Source organism: Panicum virgatum, chromosome 5N, assembly GCF_016808335.1.
Source record: "Panicum virgatum strain AP13 chromosome 5N, P.virgatum_v5, whole genome shotgun sequence".
Classification (NCBI taxonomy): domain Eukaryota; kingdom Viridiplantae; phylum Streptophyta; class Magnoliopsida; order Poales; family Poaceae; genus Panicum; species Panicum virgatum.
In genome coordinates, this window is record NC_053149.1 from 8,683,446 (window position 1) to 8,693,274 (window position 9,829).

Here is a 9,829-nt window from a genome sequence, read left to right on the forward strand (position 1 = left end):
ACGGTCCGCTCGGGGTCGGCGGACGGTCCGCCCAGGCAACGCCCAGATATTTATCTGGATGAACGTGGGACCCGCCAGTCATTCCTCCTCTTCCTCCTCACTTCGTCCAGAGCCGAGCGGAGCTCGAGCGCTCGCGCCGTCGTCGCCCCCTTACGTCAATCTCCCTCCTCCGGCCACCAAACCTCGATTCCTCACACGAGAACCTTCCCCGGCACCTCCTCCACCTTCCCAAACCTCCAGTCCGGCTTCTCCCCGGCCAGAATCGCTCAACCACCGCCGGTCACCATTGGAGGTGCTTGAAGCTTTGCTCCACCATCGATCCGCCTCTCCGGTCGTTCTCCGCTCGAACAGACCGCGAGAATGGATTCGTGGTGATTTCCTTGTGCTACCCGGTCTTTTTCCCCTTCCGCAGTGTGTCGCCGGCGCCGGTGAACGGCCGTCGCCGTCGCCGCCGCACTTGCTGCCGCCTGTGGCACGGGTCAAAAGTTATGTATCGCGGATGGTCCGCCTGAGAGGTGCGGACAGTCCACCGGTCAGATATATTTCGTTCAGAGACGATGTTGTCTCTAGTGGTTAGCAGAACTGAACTGCGAACGGTCCGCTATAGGAGAGCGGACGGTCCGCCGTTGAAACTTGAAATTTGTCTAGAGACGATGTTGTCTCTGGTGGGGTTCGCAGGATTGAGCTGCGGACGGTCCGCTATTGGAGAGCGAACAGTCCGCCGTAGAGTCTAGAATTTTGTCCAGAGACGTTGTCGTCTCTAGTGGATTGGATAAGTGAACTGCGGACGGTCCGCCAAGGGGGGGCGGACAGTCCGCCGGTAGGATTAGAAATTGGTCCAGAGACGTTGATGTCTCTGGTGGGTTGGCGTAGGTGTATTGCAGACAGTCCGCTAAGGGTGAGCGGACAGTCCGCCGTATAGATTGAAGTTTGTCTAGAGAGGCACTTGGTTCTGGTGGGTCGGTAGAATGGTACGGCGGACGGTCCGCCACTTGGGCGCGGACAGTACGCAGGGCATTCCAGTTGAAGTAAAATGTTACACCATTGAGCTGCACTCATTTATTTCATATGCATACGTGTAGCATCCGCAGCTGAGGGCACCGTATTTGAGGTGATTCCGGCACCGCAGGAGCAGCCGGCGCAAGCCCAGGAGGAGAGGTGTGAGAACCCGGCCCAAGGCCCGTCTAACTCTAGTTCTGAGCAGCAGACTGAAGGCAAGCCCCGGTCCATATCCTATTAATTTAAATTATGACACCTATATATGTATTCATTACTTATGCATTACGTTTAGGAGTTGTTTGAAACCTTAGTTGCATGAACCCTAGGTATCCTTGAGTTGTACTAGTATGTTTAGGACGATAGAAATGCTATGCTAGATAGAGTTCGGTAGAAGTCGAGTAATTCTTGGTTACTCGCGAGTTATAGGATAGCTTTATGTTTCCAGATATGAGATACTAATTATGGATGAAAGTCTTGGAATGAAAGAAATAATAGAATCTGAGACCGGGCGGGAGAAGTGTAGTTCCGCCTGTGTCGGTTAAGAACCGAGCCGTTGTTGGCCCTACTGATCATGTTTGAACTGTACTAACCGCATGCCGGGAGTAGGAGGCAGTCGAAACCGGTAAGCCTAGTACTGTCTCGCTTCGAAACTACAGAACTTCATCACCACCCCTTAGGGCGAGTCGAGTAGTCGCGGAGAAACGGGATACATATGTGTACTTTTGGTGGTCTCTCGTTGAGCTCGGCTGTAAGGATCACCGGGGTGTCCGACCCTAGAGGGGGAGGGGGTGAATAGGGTCGCTAATCGATTTCTATCCTAGGGCTCAATCTATTTGCATGAGATAAACCTAACATGTCCTACACATGCTAGTTTTGACTAAGGTTTATCTATGCTACTCTCTACTTACCCCTAAAAGACTTGCAACCTATAGCCAATCATAATCAAACTAATTAGGAAAGTAAAGGTACGCAAGGTAGAGTAAATGCGGAAACATAATACGGTAAGTAAAGAGGTAAGGGAGAGAATATGCAAACTCCCGTGAAGACACCAAGACACACGATTTAACGTGGTTCGGTTAGGACACAAGTCCCTCCCTACGTCCACGACCACTTGTCCAACACAAACAAGTGTGATGCCAAGTCTCTTTCCTTGATCACCGTCTTGCGTTCGCCACCAAGGCTTCCGGCAAGCAAAGGCTAAGTGGCGCCAAGTCACCAAGACACGGCCACCGCCACCGTCTCTCTCAAAGCGTCACCAACAGCACCGTCTTCACTATTGGAGCTTCTCACCAAGAGGGGTCTCCTTCCCCGCACAAAGTGTCGTTGCCTCTCCACACCAAGTCGGAGGGTCACACGACGAGTACACAAGATGCTTGCCGCAGCAAGGCTTTCACTCAAGCTTTACTCTCTCAAGAGCTAAGCCTAACCAAGCACTAAGCACTCTCACAAGTGTGCTTAAGCCTATATGATGTACAATGAAGCTCTATGGTGGTTAGAGTTGTTCTTCAAGTGTAGTAAACTTCAGCAACTCTAGCACACACCAAATGAGGCGTGGGGTGGCATATATATAGCCCAACCCCCCAAACTAGCCGTTGGAGAAAATCTGCCAGAAAAATACTTAACGCCGGTTAATCCGACGCACCTCCAATAGCCATCGTCGGTTCAACCGGTGATACTAAACTGTCCGCCTCAAGAACTAGCCGTTACGTGTACGGGCAATCAACTGATGTTGCGTCGGTTTAACCGGTGAGTGTAGTTGTCCTGTGAACTCTGAAAAACCAACTCTCTGGACAACTGCACCGACGTTCACCAAGAGCCAATCGTCGGTTCATCCGGTGTATAGACCTTACCTCAGCTTCTGGATCCATTGCACCGACGTATTCAACTTCCCTAACGTCGGTTCAATCGGTGAAACCAAAATTCTTGGTGTGCTCTAAGTCAATGCACCGACGTATGTGATTTTCTCAGCGTCAGTTCAACCGGTGATACTAAAGTATCTCTGTCTTGATTTCTTTGACTTGGTTTTCTTTACGGTCTCTTCGATTCTTTGTCCTTTGGACCGAAGAGGTTTCAGGGCGCTGCCCTGAGACCCGCGAGGGGCGGCTCCCCCTCGACCCCCGTCCGCTAATTGGTAGGTGCGGCTCTTCGGGCCTAGTTTACGCCTATCTTCTCTTTGTCATCACTTGAACCTAAAAGACTGAGAATGGTCATCTTAACAATCATATTAGTCCAAGTGTTGTATTGTCTATATCAATCACCAAAATATTATATTGAAATATGGCATGAGAGGTCATTTTCGCTACATCGGCTGACTATATGAAGGTGGGGGCGGTTCTGTAGTTCGAGGCGGGGAGGGGAAGGGTTGGTGCGTGTGGTCCGACGGGGCATACACGTGCCGTGTTGGTTAGGTTCACCTTGCAAGGTTAAATCGAATCGATTCGCCATCAGTCGCTCTCGGATATGAGCACATTGGTCACTGTGTCGCAGCGTAGTGTGGTGATGGAATGATGGTTATACCTAGGTTGATGAACATATGAGTTATTATTTATTGCTCCACTATGTTTGCTCTAGATTTGATTATGTAAATATTAGATTATGTTAATTTATATAGAACTTGGGCTAAAATAAGGAAAGTGAGGAATTACTTTAGTCGCTGTTTTCTGCAAAATTACCACCAGCCAAAAGCCTTGCATGTCTAGATATGTGGGCTAAGTTATACCCACTGGTCGGGTAAGCCTTGCTGAATATTAGTATACTCAGGGTTTGTTGCCACAATTATTTCAGGACACGCAGATGTAGACTTCTGTCCCTGCTGCGTCAAGTTCATCCGTCGGGACGCAGAGGGATGGGAGATGGTGGAGCCAGATATTTAGTTAGGGACCTTCCGAGGTTACACTTTTGGTAGTCGTATGCCCTTTCCTCTATTCGAACTCTAATTTCGGTATTGTAAAGTTTATAAACTATGGATGTATTCAAATGGGGTTCGTAAAACTTAAGTTGGAATCGTATGTATATTTTGTTGTATTTTCAAATATGGATGTATTCAAATGCGTGTACCATCTGCGCCCACCTTCGCAGGGGACTATCGGTGATGTTTCGATCGGGACGTGGGTTGAGAAAGAATCGTCAAATTAAGCCGTTAAACTAATGAGCCCGATGTTTTCAAATAATGATTATTATACTTAATTAGAGTTTTAATTTGGCGGTTCCGTGACAACGTTGAGCCTAGCTCGGCAGGTGAAAAAATCTCCCACCAACCTGGCTTCCGGGATACGGAAAATTTGCTGTTTCCCCGGAGCCAGGCTCGTGCGGTGCGTGGGTGAGGGCACTCGTGAACGCGCACAGGTGAAAAAAGTGCTAGATGCTTGTCGGGCTAGGCAACCAATCACCATCTCTAACCGGCCTGGTTCCTTGGAAACGGCAACCAAACTAACCAACGCTGCATCCGAGCAGCCTGGCCAGTCGGGGCTTGGATGACTGCTAGGAGCCTGGCTACGGAGGGTGGTGAACCAATCAGGCCCGTAGTCAACACGGATGATCATGTCAATGTTTGAAACGATTTTTTTTATTAATTTAGAAGGAGTACAACATATAAAAAAACGGATGGAGTAGTAAAAGATTTTTTTTATTTTGCTTCTTTAAGCTATCTCATCAACATTTCTCCTCAAAACTCAAACTGAAACAAGTCCACAGGTTCGTGGGCTTTAGGCCCACACGAGTGACGGGCCGATAATCTGGACTGCTATAAACTGTAGACACGAGGCAGGCCGGTTGATGGGCCGGGCCCGTCCGCTGCAGCTGCCATCTCGCCATCTCGGCGACTCGCCGGCGCGAGGAGGCGCGGCGGTGAACGCCAGGTCGCAAGCACGAGCCATCGCTGCGGCCTGCGGGCCACCATCCCCTACCGCGCGGTCGCATCTAGCGGGAATCGCCGAGCAACCTCTGCCCCGGCCGCCCCCGCTGCCCTAGCCTCGCAGATTTGGTTGGATAATTGAATGACATCCAAGGAACAAGTAAGTAGATTGCTCCCCGATTCTGCCGCAGATCTACTGATTATTGCTGAACTGCTGTGATTTTGCGAGTTTCAGTTGACACAGACGTAGACCAATTTAATTAGGTGCTTTGGTTCATAGAAAACGCGTTCTGATTTTCGATTGGGTAGTTACCAATGCGCCCGCTATACTTCGTAGGGGAAAACGTTTACGATTCACGAACATAAGGGAGCTTGGATTAAGTGGATTTTTTTTTTGAATTTTACAGTATATTGATATTACAGGGATGTGTTATAAGCTCAGACGAAGCTTGTTAATATGTCTGATCTCCAATGCAAGATAATACAGTAGGCTAGTGACCTTATGATAACAATAAGTCAATAACCATCCAGTACCTTCAGATTTGAACCCCGTCACTATAAACAATAAGCTATTCACAATGATACTGTCAGAACAGGTTTCCACTTTCAATGAAATGCCTAAAGATGTTATTACTTCTAGAATAGGTGGCCGTCTCATAGAGTGGGTGACAACCATTGTCGGATTTCTGAAATCACAAGGCTTATCTCCTTGATCTTTAGTATGTCAGTTCAGTTGTCACTATAAGCTTGTGTTTCCGTAGGACAGCTGGAACTTGCACTTTCTACCTCCAAATTATAAGCTGGACCTTCGCTGCAAAAAAAAAAAAAAGAGGAAAAGTAGCTGTGTGTATCAACTTCACAAAAATAGTATCGGACAAGTACAGAAATGAGTGTAGAAAAATATCTTACAATACTTGACTGAAGTTTTGCTTTGATGGCATCTCCAATTCGTCTAAGCCTCTTTCAAACATTTCTAAAACTTTGGTTATTGTAGGGCGATGCATAGGTAGTATCTGTATGCACCACAAGCCAATCAAACTCATCTTTTTTGCAATTTCCTCTACTTCCTGTGTAACTCCACAAGCTTGTAATCCGTCCTCTTGACCAAATTGATCATAAATCCAATCTGGAAAATAATTTTGACTTGACTTTTCTACAGCTGTTTTCACATTTTTCCTGCCTCCAACCATCTCTAGCAATAACATCCCATAGCTATAAACATCAGATTTTGTCGAAACCACTCCAAATGTTCGTGTGTGCACTTCAGGAGCTATGAATCTGATTGTTCCTCTAGCACCAGTCACTGAAAGCTTGCTCTCCTTGGTACAGCATAATTTAGCTAGACCAAAATCAGCAATCTTGGGGCAAAAATTGTGATCAAGAAGGATGTTTTGAGGTTTGATGTCAAAATGGACAATGCGTGTATTACAACTGTGGTGCAAATATTCTAATCCGCGGGCAATTCCAACTGCTATTGCATAGAGCCTTTCCCATCCTAAAATCTCTTTGGGATTCTTTGAGTAAATGTACTTATCTAAAGAACCATTGGACATGTACTCGTATATAAGAGCTCGTTTTGACCCCTCCAAACAAAACCCATATAGGCTAACAATATTAACATGCGAGGTCCTGCCAATGCTCATAACCTCGTTGACAAACTCCTCCCCTTTTGCTTTGGAGTCATGCAAGAATTTCACAGCGACTTGACGGCCATCATGTAGCCTTCCTTTGAAAACCGCACCATAACCACCTTCTCCAAGCTTATTATTCACCGAAGATGTTATCTTCATTGCTTCTGAGTACTTGTACCTTTTTGGAGCTAGTGATCCATGCGATGATATTAGTGCTTCAATGGTCCTTTCATTTTTTCTGTTACTCTTTTTGGAAAAAAGCAAACATAGTTTTTGCCTCTTTATATACCATATCAGCACACAGATACATGGAAGGAGCAAGCTTGTACCTACTGCCATCAACACTGAGATTAAAAGACGTGTCACTTTTGTCTTAAAAAAGGGAAGTTATATTGTGGACGTGAGAACTCTGTAAACATTGATAATTAGATATGAAGATATGGTTAAAAATAATTAATTACCTATCGGTATTGCCTTTCTGCCAGTCCTCTTGCTGCTACCTGGAAAAAGCCCGTAATATTAATTATGAAAAGGCAATATTTGTACTACTATATTGATGCTTCCAAAAGGAGGGGAATGTGTATAATATTTGAAGCTCCCATATTTTGCAGATGAACTATGCAAGAGGGGGAAGGGAGATACATCGCTGATGGTGAAGGACTGAAGGGGAGGTGAGTCTTTCTACTTTCCTTATGTGGAGGCATGTTTCTTGAATTCAATCTTTTTTTTTTACAATCATAGTCACTGAAACCATGAGTTCAGTATGACAGCTAACAAGTACTATGATAATGGTTAATTTTTATAACACTGATTATCATGAAAAGTGGTGTTGACAATATGCTGTGAATGATGATTACTTAAAAGGGAACATATCTGGTGGAAACTGCAACCTTCGTGAAAACTCGTGCAAACCACGACAAGAAAGTCATCTAAATTCACAAAAAAATCACACATGTAGATGATATGATGATACGTAACCTTGTAAAATATCTTGTCCAAACTCGACTTCGTTTGTGAGATATAAAAATAACATTTCAATTATTTTTATATCTCACAAACGAAGTCGAGTTTGGACAAGATATTTTACAAGGTTGTGTATCATCATATCATCCACATGTGTGATTTTTTTTGATGAATTTAGACGACTTTTTTGCCATGGTTTGCACGAGTTTTCACGAAAGTTGCGATTTCCACCAGATATGTTCCATCTGACCATGGAGTGTAAAGCAGGTCCAAATCCAAACTAACATGTACTCACCGCAGGTCATGGGGTAGTGGATGCCGTCGGGGCAGTTGCAGGAGAAACCCAGGCCGTTGTCAGGGTACATGCACTCCCCGCCGCTCGCAATGCATTTGGAGCAATCCCCCGAGACCACCGTCCACTCCAGGAGAAATCCACTCCTCATGCTCGCGATGTAGTCGTGCCCGTGCCCATCTGGAGGCGCCGGAGCCGGAAGAGCGGGCACGACGGAGACGAGGCAGTCCTGTGGTATCGCCCGGTGAAATCTGCTGCTGCTCCACCGCCCTCCGAACCCGACGAACGACTCGTTGTCGCAAGGCAGGCGCCGGAACCCGGGCAGAGCCTCCGGCACGGGCTCGCTGCATCGGGAGAGGAACCGGAGCTCGCTGTTGGCCTCGCTGATGGCGAACACCCCCATCCCCACCATGGCGAGCGAGATGTTGAAGCACGGCGCCGGGCAGCCGGCGGCGAGGGGCAGGTTCTCGTCGACGACGTCGACGGAGCTGTTCCGGGCGAAGATGGCAACCACCCGGTACGCCTGGAACATGGAGTGGCTGAGGAAGGCGCCGCTGGCGTTGCACTTGAGCTGGAAGGGCGGCGACCCGCACGGCGGCCGGCCGGGCTCCACCCAGAACGGGTAGGAGACGTTCAGCCCCCCGCACGCCTTGGGCGAGGGCGAGCAGCCTGCTGGTTGCTCGGGCGGTTCTGGTGCGCGGGACGTCGCACTAGCAGTTGAGAGCCGTAGCAAGAAGGCCAGAGCGTGGAGAAGACGAAGTGACTGCAGGAGCGCAGTCATGTCTTTCGTGTTGCCGGATGCTGGGAGAAGAGTTGAGATCATGGAGTGCGGTCACGGGCTGTGTCATGGAGGCCTGGAGCACCGATGTTTTCAAGTGTTGCTGATTGCCCGTGCACGATAAGTCCGCGGATGTGACCAAGTCTCAGCTCAGTCGTCGTCTCCACTATCCACCACTGGTCAGTACTCAGTAGCAGGGTTCACCGTTTCGGTCGGAAAGACCGAAATTTCGGTACTTTTTCCCGTTTTCGTTACTCACCGGGAAGCGAATTTCGGTCCGGAAAGTGGGTGATTTCGGTTTCAAATTTAAAAATATGAAAGTCAAAGTTTGGTCAAAAAACAAAATTTGGAACAGTAAAAACGAAATGGTGAACCTTGCTCAGTAGTGGTCGGTCCAATTCGATCCTTTTCAGGCGTGAATCAATTCACTACAGTGACTTGCCCTTCAGAAACAAAAGGGAGAAAATTTCTGGCTACTGGAGCTAGCCGCGCGTGCGCTCGACAGTCTTGCTTGCACGGTACCCATCGATTGGGAAGGACAAAAAGTTCTTGCAACTGAACCCGTGCTCTGATATTGTGTCCATCCGCGTTCACACAAGCTGACTCGTCAGCACGACTCGCCGGCGTACGTGGTCTCGGCGGGCGCACCACAATCTGTCTCAAGTCGTCGGTGTCACCACCAATTGGGCATCACTACAAGGAATTTTTTTTTATTTTTAACCTATTTTTAAGTTTTATTTTAAAAATAACTCACCCAAAAAAATATTTGCAGATCTAACCCATTTGGTCGCGCCAATCCGCGTGGCGTGATAAAAACATGCTGTCGCGCCACATGCATTGGCGTGACAAGGTGTGCCACGTTGGCACGCTCTGGAGCGCTCGGAAGGGGTCTGCCAGCGCATATTCTACGTGTCAAGCTTGTCACGCAACTCCCACCGGCGTGACAGTATAGTCTTGTCACGCCACCCCCGCCGGCGCGACAAGGTCTGACCTTAAAAAAATCATATATTTTTCATACGAACTCGGATGAAGATAATTTTTATATGAAAATTGTAGCTCTCAACGAGATCTACAACTTTGTAGTTTTGAGTTTTTTCATTTGAAGTCATTAAGATGCTTAAATAATTTATTTAAGCTTTTAACAGCATATTAAGCACTTGTACCTCTATCGGATCGTCTCCAACTTGGCGTGGTTATCATGATTCCACCAATTAAGTTCTATATAACATTTAATATATGAAATAGTATGAATTAAATTATAATAATTTAATAAGAAATCAAACTATATAATTGTTGAATATAGAATATAATGT

The 9,829-nt window shown here is 47.1% G+C and overlaps 1 protein-coding gene and 1 long non-coding RNA gene across 4 annotated transcripts; one reads left to right on the top strand and one right to left on the bottom strand.

Moving 5' to 3' along the window:
* The first annotated feature begins 4,775 nt into the window (after window positions 1–4,775).
* On the top strand, window positions 4,776–8,849 carry LOC120676907. The gene is made up of 3 exons (XR_005676032.1): window positions 4,776–5,012; window positions 7,095–7,154; window positions 7,747–8,849. It is a non-coding gene; the product is annotated as an uncharacterized LOC120676907 (long non-coding RNA).
* On the bottom strand, window positions 5,281–8,948 carry LOC120676905 (LEAF RUST 10 DISEASE-RESISTANCE LOCUS RECEPTOR-LIKE PROTEIN KINASE-like 2.1). 3 transcript variants are annotated; one of them, XM_039958241.1, is made up of 4 exons: window positions 7,742–8,948; window positions 6,945–6,983; window positions 5,762–6,827; window positions 5,281–5,663 (listed from the first exon to the last, which is right to left on the bottom strand). In XM_039958241.1, the coding sequence occupies exons 1-4, from the start codon at window positions 8,559–8,561 to the stop codon at window positions 5,582–5,584; spliced, it is 2,007 nt and encodes a 668-aa protein (XP_039814175.1). In that variant the 5' UTR covers window positions 8,562–8,948; the 3' UTR covers window positions 5,281–5,581. The 3 variants fall into 3 exon arrangements, with proteins under 3 accessions (XP_039814175.1, XP_039814174.1, XP_039814173.1); XM_039958240.1 differs by having other exon boundaries at window positions 5,762–6,812; window positions 7,742–8,597; XM_039958239.1 differs by having other exon boundaries at window positions 5,762–6,815; window positions 7,742–8,597.
* Window positions 8,949–9,829: the final 881 nt, after the last annotated feature.